At 43.7% G+C, this 23,405-nt stretch overlaps 1 protein-coding gene across 1 annotated transcript in view; it reads left to right on the plus strand.

The window, feature by feature from the left end:
* The first annotated feature begins 12,313 nt into the window (after positions 1–12,313).
* Positions 12,314–23,405, plus strand: part of Creg2 (cellular repressor of E1A stimulated genes 2) — a 33,229-nt gene continuing 22,137 nt past the window's right edge. Inside the window, exons 1-2 of the mRNA XM_027386788.2 lie at positions 12,314–12,748; positions 15,358–15,527. Coding sequence (XP_027242589.1) covers positions 12,314–12,748; positions 15,358–15,527 — 605 coding nt within the window. The remainder of the gene's footprint in view (positions 12,749–15,357; positions 15,528–23,405) is intronic.

The raw sequence follows: 23,405 nt of genomic DNA on the forward strand, positions 1-23,405 counted from the left end.
AGCAGACAGATTTCCCGGAAAGGGATATTTGATTTAAAATTTACAGCAATATGCTCCAAAATTAAGTATTTGTCACAGATTTATTCCTTTCCCAGGTACTGTGAATAAATAAGCAAGCCCCTGGTCCTATGAAGCTTACGTACCAGGTAGGGGAAGGCAGACACTGAATCAGTAAAGAAAGTAGGATAACTTAGCCAGTCGTAAATGTTAAAATACCACAAAAGGTGCAGGCAATGACAGGCGGCTTCCTGGAGGACATTGGAGCAGAGCCTCCATTTGAAAACAGATGTGAGGAAGGTAAAAGAAAGGAAAGGCTGGATTCTAGAAGGGGGAGAGTGAAGGGGAGTAGGTGACCCCTCTATTAGAGTCTGGGGCCACCCTTGGAGTCAGTAACCATGTATTTAAAGCAATTCCTGGATTTCAAATCAGTATTGTTTTCTAAGGGAGAAGGAACTCAGCAGTAGAGCTCTTGTCCTGTATACACAAGAGTCTGCCTTCAATCCCCAGTAAATAAAATCTCCAGGCCTCAGACACCTAGCTTACTCGGGACATACTGTGATATCTGATATTACACTGTGTGTGTGTGTGTGTGTGTGTGTGTGTGTGTGTGTGTGTGTGTGTGTATCAACACACTTTTTTTTCCTTGAAAGTCTCAAATTGAGACAACAGAAGAACCCAGGGATTCAGTAGGGGAATTAATCAAAGCAGCTGAAGATGGGCCATCTGTTTCCTCCAATCCAGGCAAACCGGAGTTTCAGTTTTAATGACCTCAGAATAAACAGGGCCACTGTTCAAATGTTAGAACCAACCTGGGTGTGGCGTCTAAAAGCCGACCCACCACATATTCTGTTGGAACATCCTGCAGGTCTTAGGATAGGGCAATCAGTTGTAAACACCTCTCCCTCTGCTCCAAAGGAGACCAGGAATGCCACTGCACAGATGAGCAGAAGGGATGACTGTCCTAAGTTTTGCAAAAGGTTTGCACCAGAGCAGGTTTTAAGCAAAATTTTGAGTCATAACTTATATTCAATAAAAATTCTTCTATTGAACGCATACAATTGATGAATTTTGAAACATATGAAGTATTTCACTACCACCATGATCTAACTTTAGAACATTTTCATTTCCCTGAAAAGAAACTCAAATGCATTGAGAACTGTTCCTTCTTTTCTTCTGGCCCCTAAAAGCCATTCACTGACAAATACATTCCATTGTGTGGATGTAACACATTGTAGGTATCACACGGTGGTTATTTAAGTAGTTTCCAGTGATGAGTGATGCTTCTGTAAACAATTGTGTGACAGTTTTGTCTTCAATATATGCCCAGCAGTGGAATTTCTGGCTCATGTGGCAACATCTGTGTCCAACCTTCAGAGGAACTACCAAACTGATTTCCTAGTGGTGACACTATTTTATACAACCATCAACAATATAAGAAGAATCCAATGTATCTGCATGTTCCTCACATATATGCCTTGCTGGTTTGGTTGCAGCCACCCTAGGAAAGGAAAGTAGCATCACATCATGGTTTAAATTGCATTTCTCTAAGGACTAATGCTGTGCAGTTTCTCATGTACTTGGTAGCCATTTGCTTATCTCCTTGGGAAGATGTCTTGTTGAATTACAAATGACCTTTGCATATTATGGATGTAAGTCTGTTATCAGATATGTAATACGCATATTTGTAACAGTTAGTATTTAATATACCTATGTAACAGAAATTCTATCTAATCAAAAACCATAAAAGAAGCAATATTATCAAATAAACATATATCAACAAAAAGATAGAAAAAATCCAAATATTTAGCTCTGAAAGCATAGTAACTAAATAAAAAAAACTATAGAAGAAGTTCATCATCATTCCATCAAGAAGGTGGAATAATAAGCATATTTGAAGACATGCCAAGATGAACAAAAAAAATGAATGACAAGAAAAAGGATATTGGGACACATTTGACACCATAAGAGGCAATAGGAATTGCACTGTGGGGACCCCAGAAAGAAAAAATAAATGGAGGTATATTCAAAGCTTACTTGAATGATAGCTGCAGACTCCCCACATCTGTGGAAGGAAATGAACATGCCATTTTAAGCTGCCCAGTGGACTCTAACCACATGAACCTAAAGAAGCTGACTCCAGGATACACTACAGTTGAACTGTCAAAGGACAAAGACTTTTGGAAGCAGCAAAATCAATTGAATTAAACAAAAAATGACTCATCACATACAGGAGAGATCTACATAGAACTATTGTAAGATTCTCAGGAAGTATCACAGGCCAGAAGGGAGAGGGATTATATTCACAATAATAAAGATACCACCTCTGGAAAACTGCCCTTCAAAAATAAAGGGAAGAGAAGATTTTCCAAGATAAACAAAGTAAAAGACAGTGTCACCACTATACTGGATTACAAGAAATGTTAAAGTGAGTTCCTTGAGTTCAAACTAAGACACTGGAAAGCCACAGGAAATCAGATGAAATTCTAAAGCTTGGTTTGACGAGGAATGGCCACCATAGGCTCATAGATTTGGTCATTAGGGAATGGTGCTTTTTGTCAAGGATTAGGAGGTGTGGCCTTGTTGGAAAAGGTGTGGCATTGTTGGAGAAAGTGTGTCACTGGGGGTGGGCTTTGGGGTTTTAAAAGCTCAAACCAGGCTCACTGTATCTCTCTCTCTCTCTCTTCCTGCTGCCTGTGGATCTGGATATAGACCTCTCAGCTTATTCTTCAATACTATGTCTACCTGCATGCCACTATGCTCCCTATCGTGATGATAATGGACTGCAAGCCAGCCCTAATTCAATCTTTTCCTTTGTAAGAGTTGCCGTGGTTATAGTGTGTCTTCACAGCAATAGAACAGTGACTAAGATACCTAGGTAAACCCAGACCGTGATACTGGTATAGTGTAAAAATCACATTGAATTTTGTTATAGAAGTTAAAAGAGGGGCAGAGAAATTCCCTGGCTGTTAAGGTTAAGAACACTTGATAGTCTCGCAGAAGACCTTCGTTCAATTCCCAGCATCCACAACAAGTGCCTGTTGTGGAATATTAGTTTAAGATGTATTACATTTGTTTATGCTGTGGAACATTTGTTTGATAATGAAAACTTATGTTGCATTTGTTTAACTCTGTGAAGCCGTGTAACTTTGCCTGTCTAAAATAACTGATTGGTCTAATAAAGAGATGAATGGCCAATAGTGAGACAGGAGAAAGGATAGGTGGGGTTGGCAGGCAGATAGAATAAATAGGAGGAGCGATCTGGGAAGAAAAGATCAAGGAACAAAAGAAAGAGGAGAGGGGGACATCAGGGGCCAGCTACCCAGATACACAGTAAGAAGTAAAGAAAAACGTATATAGAAATAGGGAAAGGTAAAAGCCCAGAGGCATAAGGTAGATGGGATAATTTAAATCAAGAAAAGCTGGCTAGAAATAAGCCAAGCTGAGGCCGGACATTTATAAGTAAGACTCTGTGTTTTTATTTGGGAGTTGGGTGGTGGGACCCCAAAGAGCAAAAGAGTTAAAAAGAAAACAACAACAAGTGCCTGTAACTCTATCCCAGAGAGATCTGATATCCTCTCCTGGCCTCTATAGATACCTGAACATATATGGTGCATGTAAACTCCCAAAGGCACAAGTAAAATAATACTAAATCCTTTAAAAAAGAAATTAAAAGACAGGAACAAATAACCACAACTAAGAATATACTAATGTCTGTACAATACAAAAAGATACAGTGTGTGACATTAATTGAACAAGGTCAGAGGATGCAAAAAGTTATCATTAGTTTGAGATGGTTGACCTACAAAGGAAGGATTAAAAAGAATCAAAGTATGTCAGTACTGAGGGAAAAAAATCAGTGAAACACAAAAGACAGCAAGAGAGGGAAAAAGGAACAGAAGCTACAAGACTGAAAGCAACCAAAGTCCTTCCCCATCAGAAACAGCTTTAAAAGTAACTGGTTTACACTACCCAGTGGGAAGACATTGAGTGAGTAAGATACTTAAGGGGGGAAATCTAACTATACAGTCCATACATGGTATCTTTAGACTTCAGGGCATGCACAGACTTGTAGGAAAATGGAGAAAGATGCCCTGGGCAAATTGTGACTAAAGATGACAAGAGTCCTCAGATTTATACAATACAAAATAGACTTATGGTCAACACCTGAGAAGATACAAAGAAAGGTGTGTGATGCTGAAAGGATCAGTTATAAGGAGTGGTGGTTTGAATGAGAATGTCCCTCACAGGCTCAGGAATTCGGTGCTACTCTGCTGGAGGAAGTACATCACTGGGGTGGGGCTTTGGGAGTTCATAACCTGGTCCAACTTCCAGGTAGCTCTCTCTGCTTCCTGGTTATGCTTAAGGATGTGATCTCAGCTTCCTGATCCTGCCACCATGCCTGCGGCTTACTGCATGCCTCTGCCATAATGGATTCTTATCCTTCCAGAACCGTAAGCCAAGATAAACTCTTTCAAAAATGGCTTTGATCATGGTATTTTATCACAGCAACATAAAAGTGAGTATACCCCAGGAATACACGAAAGCATTTAAGCACATATGCACTTAACATTGAAGTACCCAGATATCAGATATAAAGTTGAAGAAAGCATCTAGCAGTGTTCCAGTGATGGCATATGCTTAGCCCTGGATACCATCCTCAACAGCTCAAAAAAACAAAACAAAACAAACACTGAAGAGAGATGAAAAGAGCAATACAATAATAGTAGTAGATTTCAATTTGAAGTGCAACTTTGGGAACAGCAAGACGGCTTAGCAACTAAGACCACTTGTTGTATAAGCCCAAGGACATAATTTTGATCCCAAGATCCCATGGTGGAAGAAGAAAAAACAATTTCTGAATTCTGGGCTATGACCTCTTCATGTTTACCATGGTATTATATGCACATACATCACCCTCTACACACAGAGAGACACAGACACAGACACAGACACAGACACACACACACACACACACACACACACACACACACACACACTGACAGAAATGCTAATAAATGTTTTTAAATTAAAGTACAACTCTAGACTGGGAGTATAGTTTTCAGAGCATGATGAAGCCCTGGGTTTGATCCCCAGAAACTCATAAAAATACACATGTTGGCTCATGGCTATAATCCCAACACTCAGAAAGTAGAGGCAGGGGGATGAGAAAATCAAGATCATCCTCAGTTACACCACAATTGTGAGGCCAGGTTGGGCTACATGAGACTTTGTCTCAGAGATGAATAAATAAACCAGTTGTGGTGACACATGCTTTTAATCTTAGCACTCGGGAAGCAGAGGCAAGTAGATCTTTGTGAGTTCGAGGCCAACCTAGTCTACATAGAAAATTCCATAACATTCCACCCAACTATAATTGAACATGTACTTTCCCCAAGTAAACATATAGTCTTCTACACAATATTTTGTATTTCCATGAAGCCAAGACAGGAACATTCTCAAGATTGACCTAGATGAAAGAGCTACAGGAGGTTAAATGACTTTGAGGAGGGAATCAGTCTTCCCTAGGGATGAGCCCTTAATTAGTTATCCAGTACCAAGTAGTCAGGCCTAATACATATGTATGAGCAATGATGAGTAGAGTCATCAGGTTGTATTTATGTATTAATGTGCGTGTGTGCACATGTGTGTAAAACAATAATTAAGAGAAGGAGGCCATGAATGTGAGGGACAGTGGGGAGAAGATGGGAAGATATAGGAGAAGTTGGGGGGACTCAGGGGAATGAGGTAAATACAGTAAATATATATGAAAACACTTTAAATAAAATAAGAAAAGTCATACAAAATTCAGAAGATTGAAAATGTACCAAGTATTCTTTGATCACAATGGCATGAAATTAAAAATTAAAAGCAGGGAAAAAACCTAGAAAATTTGAAAATATGTGGAAATCATACAGTTTTGAACAACCAATGGGTCAAAGAAGAAACCAAAAGACAATTTAGAAAACACTTTAAAACAAACAAAAACGTAAGTTTAACACACTGTCTTAGTCAGATTTCTGTTGGTGTGATAAACACAGACCAAAAGCGACTAGGGAAGGTAACAGGTTTATTTCATCTGACAGTTGTAGTCCATCAAGAAGGGAAGTCAGGGCAGGAACCTGGAGGCAGAAACTGAAGCATGGGCCATGGAGGAAGACTGCTTACTGGGTTATTCCCTGTGTCTTGTTCAGCCTGCTTTCTTATATCACCCAGGACTACCTGTCTGGGGGGGGGGAGGGGCACCACCCACTATAACTCAGGCCCTTCCACATCAATCATTAATTAAGAAATTGTACTACAGTTTACCTCCAGATCAATCTGATTGAAGGCATTTTCTCAGAGATTCCTCTTCTAGCTTGTTTCTAGCCATCAAAAAACAAAAAAACAAAAAAACAAAACAAAAAACTAGCCTGGAGCCTGGATACACACCAAAACTTACTGGACACAGAAAAAGTAGTAACAAAGGAAATTTACAGCATCGGATACCGACATTTAGAATGAAGAAAGTTGGGTGTGGTGGTGTGTGCCTGTCATCCCAGCACTTAGGCAGGAAGCATGCTGTGGGTTTGAGACTAACCTGGGCTAAGCCATGAGTTCAAGGCCAGCCTGCACTACACACTGAAACACTGTCTCAATAAACAAGCAAGCAAGCAAGCAAACAACAACCCAAGTTTATACCACAGCAAATTACCAAAAAGAATAAATATGCCTACAATTAGTAGAAAGAAGGAAATTAAAATATTAGAGTAGAAGAAAGAGAAAAAAATGTTCAGCTTTGACAGAGGAACTCACATATATCAACTTCAGCAAAGTCACTGAAACTACACAATGGGGAAATTGTCCACAAATATTCTTTCAAAAACTGTATATCTGCATACCTTGATCTTATACCACATATGAAATTAACTCAAAATGGACTGAAGACTTAGATATGAAATCCAGGTAAAACTTGCAGAGAACATAGAGAACATAGGGAGAAACTTCTGAGGTTGGTCTCCACAAGGATGTATTGGAAATAACACCAAATATACAGGCTGTAAGAGCAAACCCAGGCAAGTGGGGCTGCATCAAATTAAAAGGCCCCAATGCAGTTTGAAGGGCACATGAGCAGAATGAGTAAGTAAATTACAGAATGAGAAAGTAGTTGTAAATGAAATATCTGACTAGGTGTGTTCAGGCTCATTCTTACTGTCAACTTGACACAAGTTAAAGCCACCTGGGAAGAAAAAATCTCCAATAAAGAATTGCTTCAGACAGATTGGCCTGTGGCGGTGTCTGTGAGAAACTGTCTAGATGTATGATTGATACGGGAGAGACCAGCCCATGCTGGCTATCACCATCACTAGATGGTGGTCCTGGTTCATACAAACAGGCTTGCTAGGCATGAGTTGGGGGATGAGCCAGCAAGCAGAGATCTTCCAGGGTTTCTGCTTCAGTTCCTTCGCTATCGGTCCATAACTTATACATTGGCATAAACCCTTTCATCCCCATGCTAGTTAGTTTTGTCAATGTGGCACAAACTGGAGACACCTGGGAGGAAGGAACCTCAATTGAGGACTTGCCACCATCAAATTGGCTTATGGGCTTATCTATGGGGCATTTTTTGCTTGCTGATTGAGAGGCTAAGGGCTAGCTCACCATGGGTGGTGCCATCCCTAGCCAGATGGTTCTGAGTTGTGTAAGAGAAATTCAAACGTGAGCCTGGCAGCAGGCCAGCAAACAGTTTTCTCCATGGGCTCTGCCTTGGCCTCCCTTGGTGATAGATTGTGACCTGGGAGGTTTGAGATGTAGTTATTAACCCTTACTTCCCCACGGTGCTTTTGGTCAGTGTTTTATCACAGCAACAGAAACCATATTAACACACGCCTGTCATTGCTTTTGGTCAAAGTGTTTTATCACAGCAACAGAAAACAAACTAGGACAAAGTCTTAACATCTAAAATACGTAAGGGACCCCTACAGTTAAACAACAAAAACAAAACCTGATTTTTAAATGAGCAAAGAATGTAAACAAACTTTTCTACAGAGAAGATACATTGATGGCCAGAGTGTACACGAAAAGATGCTAACATCTGCTGGACAGTGGTGGCGCACACCTTTGATCCCAGCACGCCAAAGGCAGAGGTGGGTGGACCTCTGTGAGTTGGAGGCCAGCCTGGTCTACAGAGAGAGTTCCAGGACAGGCTCCAGAGCTACAAGGAGAAACCCTGTCTCAAAAAACAAACAAACAAACAAACAAACAAACAAAAAACCAGCAACAAAAAAGATACTAACATCACTAACCATTGGGGAAGAACAAACTGAAAATGCAGTGATATATCTGCTCGCACCTGCTAACACGGCCATTACTTAAAATTAAACACAAACAGAACCAGAAAATAACCAGTGCTGAAGATAATACAAAGAATTAACTCATAAGAGCAGAGGAGCAAGAAGCCTGCTGTGAGATTGTGTCTCCTAGATGCGTCATCCATGATACCTCAACAATATGACTTCTGAAAGAGGACCCGAAGAAGTACACTGGCTAACATGGAAGGGGAAATCTCATGGGGACCCCATGAGTAGACAGAGAACTGCAGTCAATAAAGACTGCAGAAAGAGGGAGGTCTTCTTCAGGGATGAGCCCCCTAATGGGTTATGCAATACCAACTGGTCAGACCAGAAACCATAGACACACAAGCAAAAGGAAGCAACAGACTGAGCGAGTTACATTCATATTTTTAGGAATACGTATGTGCCAATAATAATCAAAGAAAACGAGGCCATGAATTTGTGGGGGAGTGAGGGGAAAGACAGGGGAAGGGTTGGAAGGAATCTGGGAAGCATCGAAGGGGAGGAAAGGGAGGGAGGTAGATGATGTAAATATGTTTAATTAATTCTTTAATTAAAGTAAAAAGGAGGAAAGAAATTAAAACAGTCGGGGCTATGTAGAGAGACTCTGTCTCAAAAAAAAAAAACTTTAAAACAAAATCACCATTTGATCCCACTTTTGAGTATTTATCTGAGAGAATGGATAACTCCCCCAACGTGTATCCATAGCCGTGAGTACATTGCAGCACAGCTCCTAACAGTCACCAAGTGGAAACAACCTAAATGCTCACTGATGGGCAAATGGATAAAGAAATCAGTGCACAGATAAAGCAGAATATTAGTCTTGATAAGAGAGAAACTTGTGGGATGCTACAATATGGATGGACCTTGAGAACATTATGCTGAAGGATACTAACCAGTCAAAAGACAAATTCTGCAGGATCCAATTTGTCTGAGGTATGAAAATGGTCACATTTGTCCGAACAGAAGGCAGAGTGGTGCCTGCCAGAGGCTCAGCACAGGAAACAGGAAGTTGCTGTTCAAAGGGTGTGGAATTCCAGGCAAGATGCAAACATTCTACAGATCCCTGTGCAGCAAGACACGTAGTGTGGACAATGGAATGTTGAACTCTTACACATACATGAAAGACTTGATGCTGTGGCTTTTACCATGGCGGGGGGAGGGAGGGTTGCAGGGAAGGGTAGGGAGCCAACATCCTGAACAGCCATTTCACAAAAGATGTTATGCTGGGCCTGCTCCATTGGTATGATCTTAAACTGCCAACTTGACTGGGTTTAGGATAGTCTAGATGCTGGTGAGGCCCGGCTCTGGCTGTGTCTGTGAAGGACTAAACAGGAAAAGGCTAACACTGGAGTTCCCCTTCCTCTGCTTCCTGATGCACCACAAAATGAACTTCTCTGTTCCTCATGCCCTTCCCACTGTGATGGACCGACCCCTATGAAGTCAGGAGCCAAGATAGCCCTTTCCTCCTTCAATTTGTGTGTGTTGGGTAGCTTAATCACAGTGAGGGAAAAACAGCTAATGTAACTGGTCATCAAGCTAAAGCAAATAAATTAACAAGTAGCCATTGTTGCTCATCTACTAGATTTGGCTGGGAGAAATTTTTTTTTGTTTGGTTGGTTTTTTTAAGGCAGGGTTTCTCTGGATAGTTTTGGAGCCTGTCTGGCACTCGCTCTGTAGATCAGGCTGGCTTCGAACTCACAGAGATCTGACTACCTCTGCCTCCCGAGTGCTGGGATTAAAGGCGTGCACCACCACCACCACCCAGCAAGTATATATTTTTTAATGTGACAATAATCTGAATAGTTAAGAATGCTGAAAAATAGGAACTCTTGTACTCTGGTAGTATAATTGCTGTCTATGTCAGTTTGACATGATACAACAAAGTTATTTACGCAGAATTAATTAACAAAGTTAAGCACACCCATGCCCATATCTTTGCTAACTGGGATAAGCTTCTAATAGGTCTGCAGCAACAGTGTGTGAATCTAGATGAACACACTGTTCCTAGCTTTTCACAACTAACCAAACAGGTCTGGACCCCACAGGAATGCAAGAAATCTGGGGGAAATTATCTCCTCAAATTTGAGTGACAGGCCTGGTTCCCTGGAGGCCAAAGACAAAAATACTCTCATACACTCGGCACTTGCCATGCCTTGAGATTGGGTCTATTTGGGGCAATAAAATACAGGAGTCAGGAAGCATCATGGAGATAATGGGAAAGATAATGGAAAAGATAATAATAAATCAACTGGGAAATTTTGAGCAAGGAGGACTCCTATAAGGCTCTACAGTTGAACTTACTCATAGGTTAAGCAGTCATAGGTTAGGCAACAATGTGCTTGCTTCCCCCACAGTGGGCCAGCTCAGGCACTAGGAAAGACAAGGTGGGCTGACCCTGTAGCGGAAAGACAACTAGGGGCTCTTCCTAGACTGATATGGTAGTTGTGTCCATTTTCCTCTTCTGAGATTGCACAGACATCCTTCTCCCTCTGAGCAAACAGAACAAGGGTCAGCATGCTCCGTAAACATTCCCCGTAGACTTAGGGACGGTCTGTTTGACATCCAAAACCTGGTGAGGGAGATGTAACAGTCCCCATTTTGCAGATAAAGGCACAGACAGAAGTGTCAAGTGACATGCCACTCAGCCACCGTCAGGACCTGATTGAGCAAGAGCTGGATTATATTTAACCCAGAAAGCATATCTGGGGAGGAGGGGCTGATGGTTTTCATTTGTTTGATCTCGAGATGGCATCTCAAGTAGTCTAGGCTGGTCTCAAATTTGTTATCTAGTTAAGGATGACCTTGTATTTTTGATTCTCCTGCCTCCACCTCCCAAGTACCCAGATGACAGGTGAGTGCCATCATGGCTGGCTGCAGAGGCTGATGGTAATGACTTACCATACTACCACTCAAGACTATGGGACACATCTCCCCAGGAAGAGGGCATGAGAGGGAATGGGAGCCGGAAGTTGGGGAGAGAGCAGCAGCAGCAGGCAAAGGCAGAGACAGTGAGAATAAACAAGATGTCTCAGGGAGAAACTGAAGACAACATCAGTGTTTAGAAGCAGAGAGCAGGGTGAGGAAAGAGAGAAAGATCGGTCAGGGGCATTCAAGGAGAGAAAACAGGAAGAGAGAGGCTAGCTGTATCCACACTGGCAGGGTGTTCTCGCATCCAGGCATCCAGGAGGAGCGGCGGCCATGGGGCAGAGGAGGTATGGTAGCTTGGTGCTCTGAGGACATGATGTAGGAAAAACTCAAATGCTATTTTAAGTTAATTTCTTATGGGACTAGTTAGAAAAGGACTCTTGCATTTTAGGAAAACAAGCTATAGAACATGTCTGGTGAGACTAAGTCTGGATGTCATAAGAAGAGGCAAGAAATTATAATTAATTTTACGTTATTTTGATATCTATTAAACGGCTTACTGGAAAAAGATGTTTTAAAATGAGCTATTTGTCTGTGTTGCTAGTGGCATGACACCACATACTGGGTGAGTTAAGGAGGATGTAGATTTAATGTACCTCATGGTTCTGGGGGAGTTCAAAGTGCAGTCACTGAGCCTGGTGATGTCCCCCTTGCTGGCACCATTCTGGGGTGGCACAGAGAAGTTAAGCAGCTTTGAAAGTGTCTCACAGCTGTCGAGCGGAGGAGTGCATTGAGCCTGAGTTGTGAACGCCCACCGGTTGGCTGCAGTACGCGTGCCAGTCTGCGGAAAACCAAGCCATCTCGCCCTGGCACGCCTGGACTCTGCGTCCCGCGGCGGCGGTGCGCACAGCTGAGGGGAGTCTGATCCTGAGGCAGGCGTCGCTTCTCACAGGGCTGTAGAGCAATAAGAGCACCTCGGGGCTGGTCGCGACGCCAGACGCAAAAATCCTACAGCGAGAAGGGGCTCCAGCTCACGCTCCGCCGCAGGGGGGCGCCCTTGGCCGGCTGCTGCTAGGCTATCGGTCCCCGCCACAGGGCGCGTCGCCTGCAAGAAGATGTCGCTGTCCGGCGGGGAGCGCCCTGCGGGGCCAGGTACCCGCCTGTCCTGGCTGCTATGCTGCAGCGCCCTGCTGTCCCCAGCAGCCAGCTACGTGATCGTGAGCTCCGTGTCCTGGGCTGTCACTAACGAGGTAGACGAGGAGCTGGACAGCGCGTCCACCGAGGAGGCACTGCCCGCGCTGCTGGAGGACTCGGGCAGCATCTGGCAGCAGAGCTTCCCGGCCTCGGCTCACAAGGAGGACACGCACCTGCGGCCTCGGGGCTCCGCCCGCGCCAGGCCCGCACCAGCCCCGCGTGGAATGTTCTCCTATCGGCGGGAGAGCGGCTCATCCGCAGCATCCCCCGGCCCTAGGGTGCGTGCGGGCACCGCCCGCTCCTTAGTCCACGCCAGCTCCTGGGGCTGTCTGGCCACTGCATCCACCAACGAAAAGGTAAACCAGAGGTCGGGATGCGGGGATGGAGCGGGTCTGATCGTGGTCCGCAATTCTGGGGCGAGCCCAGAACCCAGGGCAACTCGGGTTTCACAGGTGCATAGACTGTAGATGCCTTGTGAATAACGGAACCCGGCTGGGCAGGAGTCGGTTTATCTAAGTGCACATGAGAGGGGAGAAAGGCGACCCTGGGAAACAATCTTGTGGTTAGTGACTGAATCCCTGTCTTAAGATGGCCAAAGAGATGGTCAAATAATGAGCGTCACATGGAGACCTGGAAAGCAGACAAGATCGCCTTTGGAATAGCAGATGAAGTGCATTCAGCCCCTGCAGGCTCTGAGCACTGTCCCGCAGGCAGACTCCCGCACCACCTCCCACACCAAGTGGGCGTGGGAGAAAAAGAACCATCCGCGCACTGGTAGAGATTTACACTTAAAAGAAAAATAATGGAACTCGAATTTTTGAGAAAGATGACTTAGGCAAAGCGTAACTGCTGGAAGGAGCTGTTTCAGCTGCAAGTTCTCTCTTTCAGTCCACAAAGCTTTATTCACACGTTAACCTGCTTCCACCCGGAATAGCATGGAGAGGTCATGCAGCTGCATATTCCGTAAGAATAGCCTCCAGAAAGCTCCTAGTCCTGTCTGTAGAGATGTGATCCGAGCTCCCGATTGAAATCTGTGCACCAAAGGACTGACATACTTCGGTTATCTATCTCACTGTGTGAGAGTGGGGTTCTTCCCTCAACTCTGGGTCTCACTAGCCAAAGCACCCTGTTTTCCCATCTATAAAATTAAAATTCAATAGGCAGAGCATGGAAGTTCTTTTTATTTTCATAAAAATTATCTAATGACAACTTCACCCTAATAATGACAATGATCTTGTCCTCTTTCCCAGCCAGTTCTGTATTCTCGGTGTCGGAAAGTCTTTACACTTCTAATACATACCTTAATAGAACACAGAGTTTAAATATGAAGCAAATCATCAGTAGAACGCTTGAGGATCTGAGTTATCCAACATCCAGAACCCATGTGTTTTGTTTGTTTGGCTGGTTGTTTTTTGTTGTTGTTTTGTTTTGTTTTGCTTTGCTTTGCTTTGTTTTTGCTTTTGTTTTTATTTTGCGCCAAGCATGGTATTGTGACTGTGTAATCACAGGTGGATATTTAGGGCTTGCTGGCAAGCTAGCCTATCCTACTTGGGGAGTCCCAGGCCACTGAGAGACCCTGTCTAAAAACAACCTAACAATAATGGACTTTGAGGAATGAGGCCAGGAGTTTGGCCCCTGACCCCCACATGTACACACCATGCAAGAGAACCACATGCACAGGAACACTAGAATGTATGAACACACACACACACACACACACACACACACACACACACACACACACACACCAAAGAAGAGAAATCCAGTGCCTGTCTGGCTTGGTTGCCCACCCCCCTAGTCCCAGCACCAACAAGGTGAAGGCAAGAGAATTTTGAGTTCAAAGCCAGCTCTGGCTATATAACCAGACCCTGCCTTACAAAAACATAAACAACCAAAGAAGAAAAACCATCTAGTGTCCTTTTATTGAAGATATTTTGATCTTCAACAGCTCTTTTGTTAGCTTCCATAGGCCTTCCCCTTCCAATATTGACTTCCAATCCAAATTCAGTAAATTCGGAAAACATTTGCATGAAGGGCTGAGTGGTTCATGATAGGCTGAAAATAGGATCTGTGGATGATGTAATATCGCCATTTGGAGAATTCATTAATCTTTCATGGTTCTAAATGATTTAACCCCTTCCTTTCACAACCTTGCACACTATGTCAAGTGCTGGGCAAACAATGGCAGCCTCACTAGTGGGGAGGGAGGAAGGGCTCTTTGTAAGCAAAGAAGCAGGTGCAACAGAGTTTGGGGAACACCAAGACTTACATGCTTTTGTTTCTGTTTAAAGTCACATAAATATGACATGAGACCCTCCCGCATCCACTAGATGAGCACAGGTAAAGATCAGTATATCTATCATGCTTCCGTGACTTCCATTTAGACTAAAATGATATGTAACATATCAATTTCCCATAGCTTGTTCAGTTGTATTCCAAAGGGTTGTTGATCACAATATAGCATACAACTAATAACAAAGAAATGTTGCCCTAACTGAAATAGTATAGAATATTCTTGACATCCAAAGATCAAGTAGTTCATTAAAATGAATGAAATTCCATCCCCAAAGTTTAAAAAGAACAGAGGTGATGATGAAGGCAGCAGGTGTTTAAGAGGAGCTTGTGGGAGAGGGTTAGCACTGTCTTCTTCCCCACAGGCCTCATTGTCCTCACCCTTCAATAAACTGAGTGCATTTGTTGTGTGGAGGCTGCTTCCAGAATCCTTCAGTTCCCAGACAGAATGCTCTTACCTGCCTCTCCCCCGAGAAAAATTTTGAAACCATCACTGGGTGAATTGCATGGATTGGGACCACCTAGCCTTAATGTACCTGTCAAATCCGCCGGTCCAAACAAAGTCCCTAGTGCTGTATTTCTTGCCCAGGAACACAAAGTTTGTCCCCAGCTTGTGTTACCCATAGCTCTGCCACCAAAAAAGCCTTTTTGTTGTTATTGTTGCATTTGTTAGATCCAAGGACTGCCCTTTGGGAGCTGCCTTGCCATCAGCGATGGCCCCTTCCACAACAGCACAGGGACTCCTTTCTTCTACATGACAGCCAAGGACCCTGTGGTGGCTGACCTGGTGAAGAACCCCATAGCCTCACTGATGCTGCCAGAATCCGAAGGAGACTTTTGCAGGTAGAGGGGGAGGGCGAAGGGGAAAGGGGGGTTGTTCTTACAGGTTTAAGCAGAGGTGGAAGGGGGTTGTACATTGTCACAGATGTGTACTGACATCTTTACTCTTAGAACTCTACCGCAGACCAAGAGAATGATTTGGAGCAAGCTACCTGACGTTTATTCATCTCTAAAGTGGGAGGGTCCCCGGGCTTGGACTTTCACTGGGGGCACGTGTCCAGTGAGCCTGTTATAAATTGAACTTTTTTTGTAAGTTGAAATGGGGGTACTAAACTTAACCTACCAAGCATCCCTGCTCAGCCTACTCCACCTTAACTTTTCTTAGAACATTGACCTTGACCTGCAGGTGGACAAAGTCATCTAACATAAAGCTTATTTTGTAATAAAACCTTGACAATGTGCTTTGTTGACTACCGTACTCAAAGGAAAAACAGAGGCTTTTCTGTATCTACAGCCTAGCAAAAGGGTAAAATTCATAACGCAGAGTTTTCTGAGTATATATCACTTTGAAGCCAACATGAAGATGAAAATTCATAAGCTGAACCATCAGAAGATGGTATTCATAATCATTTCTACCCTACAGAATGCTCATGAGCCTTGGAAATAGGTGCAAGGTGTCTTCTGTGAGACTTTTTTTTTTTTTTTTTGAGACATGGTCCTGTGTAGCCCATGCTGACCTTGAACCTACTCTGTGTATCCAAGGATGCATACACCACACTTGGTCAATGCTGAGCTGGGGATTGAACCCAGGGACTTATGGATGCTAGATGAGCACTCTACCAACTAAGCTACATCCCTAACCCAAGGTGCCTCATCTGACATCCAGGTGGGTGATCAAAGCTCTAATACTGTAAAGGGAAGAGCAGGTTGGGAGTTGAGGGGAGAGCCAGTAGTCTGTCTCTCTGGCATGTACAGGCTGGAGCATATTGCCTTTTCTATTCATTTATAGCCCCTCTCTCCCCAAGAGATGCGCGTAATACAAAGCCAGCATCCTTTAATATATTTTCTCAAAAACTCACTGAAAGAAAAGCCTTCTAAAGACATTTAAGCAAAACTAGAGCATCCATTCAGATATCTTTGTCTAAATTCAAAATGCAAAGCCCCCAAATCATTTGCTGTCCAGGAGACACTGTACCTCCTGTGAAGGTCCTCTCCCCACCCCAAAGATTAACAATTGTCACAGGGGAGGAGAGGGCAGAATAACCCCTGGCATCTACCATTTCATCTGCAAACACAGAGGTGATTAAGAGCGCTCTTCCCACTCTGAAGCTCCATTCTCTATGCACAGCCTAGAAAACAGCCAACCATCCTGTTTGTTCTTGTGGAAACCAATTAGAGCAATAATGAGGTATCAAATGCAGCCTGGGAGAGGCCTTGCCAACCCCACTCCCATCATCTGTCCTCAGCAATGAGAGATTCAAACTACAGGACTTCACTGTTCTCCACCAGGCTATGGCCAGCCAGAGAAATAGCGCTCCTTTGTCATGGAATAGTCTCCCTATTCTTAGTCAATAAATTCACTGCTACTAGAAATACATTCCCAGGAGAATTTCCTAACCAGAATGGTTCCCCTAATTCCAGGGTCCTAAACACAAGCATGCTATAATGTGTCGATCCCAGAACCCAGAGCACACCTGCTCTTGAAACAAGCCACAGAATTCAGTTCCAGGAGCAATTTGCAGTTGCACTTGGCTGCACAAGATTTGCCTACCAGCCGGCCTCGGGCAGACATGTGCAAGGACTGAAAATTGGAATGATGAGGAAGCAATCTCCATAGAAGCTGGGGGAGGGGCATGTCTCGGAGTGCCTTAATCCAGACACTTGCCTTTGCCTGCACACTTTTATGGTGTGTATGTGTGTATCTCCTTTGTTCAAGGCCACACAGAGAAACTGCAAACATCTGTGTACCACGCTGAGTAAGAAAGGAGACAACATCTGGCCAAAAGTGATGCTTCCAGAGTCAAGGGCACACCTGTGTCCTTGACCTATGGATGGAAAAAGCCACACCCACTGGTACCCTATACCTACAATCTTCTCCTGGAACTGTTTTCCAGAACTGCCTATCCCTAGCACTACTTCTGAAGTACTGAAACGTGGTATAAATTAAGCTTGCCTTAGAAAGGACCAAACTTCCAAGCAATGCTCTAAAGTGAAGCTATAGCTTCTAGTGAGCAACTCGAGCCCGGATGTGGGGTTCTCATTCAGCACTGTGTATGAAACTCCCAAAACCTAGAATGTTAGTAACATTGAGCACAAGGGCTGAATAAGTCAAAGCCTGCATCAAAAGACAGCCAGGTGCCAGAGTCCCCAAATAAGCCAGCATGGAGTTCCTGGGGCCATCTGACCAGAGAGAGGTACCTGGTAGAAGCAGCTACTAGAAACTGCATCCCAGACAAGCACCCTGGTAGAGTTTAGAAAGATCAGCAAACTGACTCCTGCCTGTTCCCAGGACCTAGAGATAGCACTGGTGAGAATGGCTCATGGTCAAGTGCTTCACAGCAATTCCCGCCCCTGGGCGGGGCTTCAGAAGCCTCCCATTGTCACGATGGTGATGATGTTGAAGGCACTGAGCCAGCCCTCTGTTAAAATTTTTCATGAAGAAAATTGACAGAACCCTCCCAGGCCCTGTATGGCCAGGCATTCGTTCCCTCTCAGAACAGATCATTATGCCTACTGCTTCTCTTTGCCAACTCTCTTAATATTTTATTTATATCCAGTTTTATCAAATTAAAAGTCCGACCCAAAGGCTCGTTGTGATCAAAGCACGCATAAGCACTTTGGCAGGTAGCTAAGAAACAATTTCCACTTAGTAGCCCCCACAGCATGTCACTCAAAATGATGCTTCAGTCCATTAGCTGCCTGTGTATTAAAAGATCTGATCCAGGTACTGGAGGGATGGCTCAGCAGTTAATCGTGCCTGCTGCTCTTGCAGAAGACCTGAGTTTGGTTCCCAGCACCCATGCTAGGCAGTTCACAGCCATTTGTTACTCCAGCTTCAGGGGATCCAACGCCCTCTTCTGGCCTCCGTGGGAACCTGCATACATATGGCAATATACACTCACACATATAAATAAATCTTCTTGTAAAGGTTAAATCCAAGTGGAGAGCCAGGCGTTGGCGGCGCACGCCTTTAATCCCAGCACTCGGGAGGCAGAGGTAGGTGGATCTCTGTGAGTTCGAGACCAGCCTGGTCTACAAGAGTGAGTTCCAGGACAGCCTCCAAAGCCACAGAGAAACACTGTCTCGAAAAACCTTAAAAAATAAAATAAAATAAAATCCAAGTAGAAATGGGTGAAGGAAATTGAAGACCCAGGACTCCAGACTCTCCAGGTTCCAGAGTCTCTGGAAATGTAACCATGAGGAAAATTCTGCTTGTGTAATTTCTTTAACCAAAGGAGAAAGAAACTGGCATCTTGGGAATGGTGAAAGGAGTGCATACTCCTTCTTAAGAGACAGATTTTAGAGGACTAGAAAGTCTTGTTCTTGCTAGATTTATTGTTTTATTTACATGGATGTGTGTGTGAGTGTGTTCACATATGTGTGCACAGGGGCACATGCCTAACCATGCACAGGCCAGAAGAGGGTGACAGATCCCTCAGAGCTAGAGTTACAGGCGTTTGTGGGACATTTGCTTATGAACTGGGTACTTGCATCCAAACTCCAGTCTGCACGAGTGCAATCACTCTTAACCGTGAGCTGCTTCTCCATCCCAGTAAGGGGTTTTTAAATGAATTTGTAAAATGAACCTGCATTGTGCCACCTCCTCTGGTCAGAGATTTTACCAAAACTTTTTATTGCTCTCTATTGCTTAATGTCATAGTAAAGTTACTAAGGTTAGTTGGGTGAAATTGTCCTGGCCTGGGCATATTGATTTGGGTGCCTTCACCCTGCCCTTCAAAGGTGATATTCAGGCCTTGAGAGATGATTCAGTGGTTACCAGTACAGGCTGTTCTTGCAGAGGATCCAGGATCAATTCTCATTACCCCCCATGGCAGTTCACAATTGTGTGTAAATCCAGTTCCAGGAATTCACGTGACCTCTACTGGCTTCCTCGGGCACTGCATGCATGTGGTACACATACATACATGCAGGCAAAAAAACATATTTCAATAAATAAATGTATTTCAATAAATAATAATAAACATATTTAAAGTGATTCAATACTAGAAAAGTACTAGATTGGTCATTTTGATGCATCTGTGTAGCCAAGAAAAGTTGCTACTGGCATAGAATTAAATATGCTGCCTATTCAGGCTTCCCTTGGCATCTTGGTGAATGTGGGGGTTGAATCCAACCCTTTGGATATGTGATGGAATACACCTTGCAGCAGTGAATCCTGGGCAAGAACAGCTACCTAGGAGGCTATGTGTTGTATACAGCACGACTGCCCTTCAGTGAGGTCTTTATCCATAGATGTAATCAACTACAGAAAAAAAAATGTGTCTGTACTGAACATAAACTGACATTTTCTAGCTGTGACCCCCCCAACAGCAATTCTTTGCACAATATTTACATCCATTAAATATTATAAGGAACCTGAGATTATTTAAATTACGCATGTGTGAGAGATGATATGCAAATATTACTACGACTAAAATACTTGTAGGGGCCAGTGAAATGGCTTAGCAGAGAGGGATGTCTGTGGCTAAGGCTGATGACCTTAGGTTGATCCCTGGGAGCCATGTGGCTCAGAGTGTGAACTGACTCCCCCAAGGTGTCCTCTTATGTCCACACATACACATATGTATGCACACACACACACACACACACACACACACACACACACACACTACACAAATAAAGTATAATATAATACTTCTACTTTAAAGAAACCCTTAGGCACTGTCTTAGGGTTTTCTATTGCTGTGAAGAGACATCATGACCATGGCAACTCTTATAAGGAAAACATTTACTTAAGGCTGGCTTATAGTTTCAGAGGTTTAGTCCATTATCTTCATGGTGGTATGCAGGCAGACATGGGGCTGAAGAAGGTGTTGAAAGTTCTACATCTTGATCCACAGGCAACAGGAGCAACGGTGTGCCACACTGAGTGCCCTGTGGTACCATTTTCTTTCAAACCTCCACAGGCACTACAGATTTTGGCACTCAAGGAACATCCTGAATGCAATTCCCTGGGTATCCCAAGGGATAACTGTGTGTATATTCTACAAAGATTGTATGTTATAAAGTACAAGCTCCCAAAACTTGAGAGAAGAATGCCTTCCTATTACTTGGAGGGCAGACTTATTAGTGACAGCCTTATCTTTCCATTAACCCAAGGACCAGACCTCTTATGGGGTGTGAGGGCATATAGTCTGAAGGTACTCCAGGGTGAGTCTGAGGCCTCTGGAAGATGGAGACATTCATGAGTCTTGAATGTATTTCCAGTGCTTCCAAGAAAAGCCTGTGAATAACTATAATTTGGCCCATATGATGACTCGTGCGCACTGTAAATTGAATTTAAAATGTAAGTCTGGCAAAAAGAAGAAACAGTGCTGGGTGGTGGTGATGCATACCTTTAATCTCAGCACTCAGTAGGCAGAGGCAGTCAGATCCCTATGAGTTTGAGGCCAACCTGATCTACAATGGGAGTTCCAGAACAGAGCTACATAGTGAAACCCTGTCTCAAATAAAATTAGAGGAGGGAGATGTGGAAGGGAGAAGGGGAGGAGTGTGAGTTCACATACATGTGAATCTAAGGAAGTTGGACTCCCAGAATCAAAGAGTAGACTGTGCTTCCCGGAACCAGGGAAGAAAGGAATACAACGCTGGGCAACAGGAGGACTTTCAGTAGTAAGATGTACAGGTTTGGGCTCTAATGCTCAGCATGGCTTAGCATGCAAAAGCTACCTGAGTTGATTATGGTAACCTTTGCATGATGCACACAGATAGTGAGTCATTGCATTGCATACGTTCAATGTACTCCATCTGTATTTGACAATTAAACATTTTAAATGAAAAGGATGCAGTCTGAGAAGCAGCAAGGGAGGAGGCCTTTCTGCTTGTCAGTCATCACAGCCTACAGATTTGTCTTTATTAATAATCATTAGTTTATTTCAAGTGTTTTATTTAATTAGTCTGTTTACTTTTGGGTGCTGTGGTTTCTTCATTTAATTAATTAAATGAATTGGGGCTGGGAATCTATTTCCCAGCCCAGGTTAAGATGGCAAATTGAAAAAGACTCCATCATAAAAGAGACCTTGGCAACCATCTAACCTTCCTTCATTTCCCTTTGCAGTCAACACATATATGCATGTATGCATGGGCAGGTGCCCAACTCCTGAGTGAATTTACACACAGACACTAGTCTTGGCTGTGTGAAAGTCTGATCGGTTGCGACAAATAGAAGCAAAAATTCTGTTGCAGCATCTCCCCTGCCACCTGCATACTTGAACCATGAGTTTAGCACTGCATCCCCTTAATGAGCAGGATAGCAAACTCTCTGGACCAGGAAGGGTGGTTCCATTGATCCATATTCTGATCAGTGGTAGTGGGTCATTTTTTCACTTTGACGATTGGACTATCCATGGAACCAAGAGTTATCAAATGTCTTTCCTGAAGTCAAGACAGATTGAAGGGTGACTTTGGACAAACGCTAGGTGAGCTTGATTTGATGAGCAAAAATTTGGTGTTTCAGAAGCATTTCCCTTCTTCCCCAAAGGGCTTCTGATAAAAAGTTTGTCACGGATGCTGTCGGGGCCCAGAGCCCCCTCAGTCCTTACTGAGCAGAAATAACTGAGTTAGTATGTCTCAGTTTAATGATTCCTTTGTGAAATGTGAAAAGGGGTTGTAGAAATGACAATGAGCAATTGGCCAGTGTAGCCCCTTCATCATCTGACAATGTCTGTGTGTGCACACATGTCTGCACGCATGCACAGGCTCATGCACATGCAATGAACATGTATAAACCCTCCCTGTGCGAGCGGAGACCAAACGAGGATGCTGGGAGTCTTAGAAATCTTCATCACTCTACATTTTGTTGTCTTGTTGTTGTTCCCAGAACCCACCTATCACTGCCTGCCAACCCTGGGATTGCAGGTGTGGGACAGGGGTGGCCATGCCTTGTTTCACGTAGATGCTCCTTAACTGTTTTTATAAGAATGAAATGTGGTGCTAGGAAATGGTGACACACGCCTTTAATCTCAACACTTGGGAGGGAGAGGTAGGTGGATCTCTGTGAGTTTGAGGCCAGTCTGCTCTACAGAGCAGTTTCCAGGACAGCCTCCAAAGCTGCAGAGAAACCCTGTCCAAAAATAAATAAATAAATAAATAAATAAATAAATAAATAAATAAAAATAAATAAATAAATAAAATGTGGGGCAAAGTGAGTAGTATACTCCTATAATCCCAGCTCTTGGAAGGCCGAGGCAGGAGGATTCACACAAGTTGAAGGCCTGCTTGAGCTAAATTTCAAATACCAGATGCGTCAGGTCTACATTGCAAGACCCTGTCTCAGAAAACGAAAACAAACGGAAGACTAACTGAATAGCTGATGTAAGCCTCAGCTCAGCCTGCTACCAAACACAATTCTGGACAGCTTGGAAGGTGCCGGTTCCTTCAGCAGCTCCCAGGATGATCTTCAACAAGTAAATGCATTGCAAGCACTGGCTGGCAGCAACTTGTTCCGCAGCGGCTGTGATGAATGTCCGTCTGGAAACCGACAGCCACCAGCGACGTGACATGCATTTCAAAGCATAGGGCCCAGCCCCGCTCAGACTCAGGAACTGAATCCAATTTCTCTTCCATGGTTCTTCTTCATGCCTCTTGAAAGCAATCGATAAACCCTCTAATAAGTGGCCCTCAGTGCAGGGTCACCTCCTCTCGCCCTGTGCCTAAGCATTCCTGTGTTCCTGGGGCTAAGCCAATCTCAGTAGCTTTTAA

The sequence above is a fragment of the Cricetulus griseus genome (genome assembly GCF_003668045.3).
Source record: "Cricetulus griseus strain 17A/GY chromosome 1 unlocalized genomic scaffold, alternate assembly CriGri-PICRH-1.0 chr1_1, whole genome shotgun sequence".
NCBI classification, from domain to species: Eukaryota; Metazoa; Chordata; class Mammalia; order Rodentia; family Cricetidae; genus Cricetulus; species Cricetulus griseus.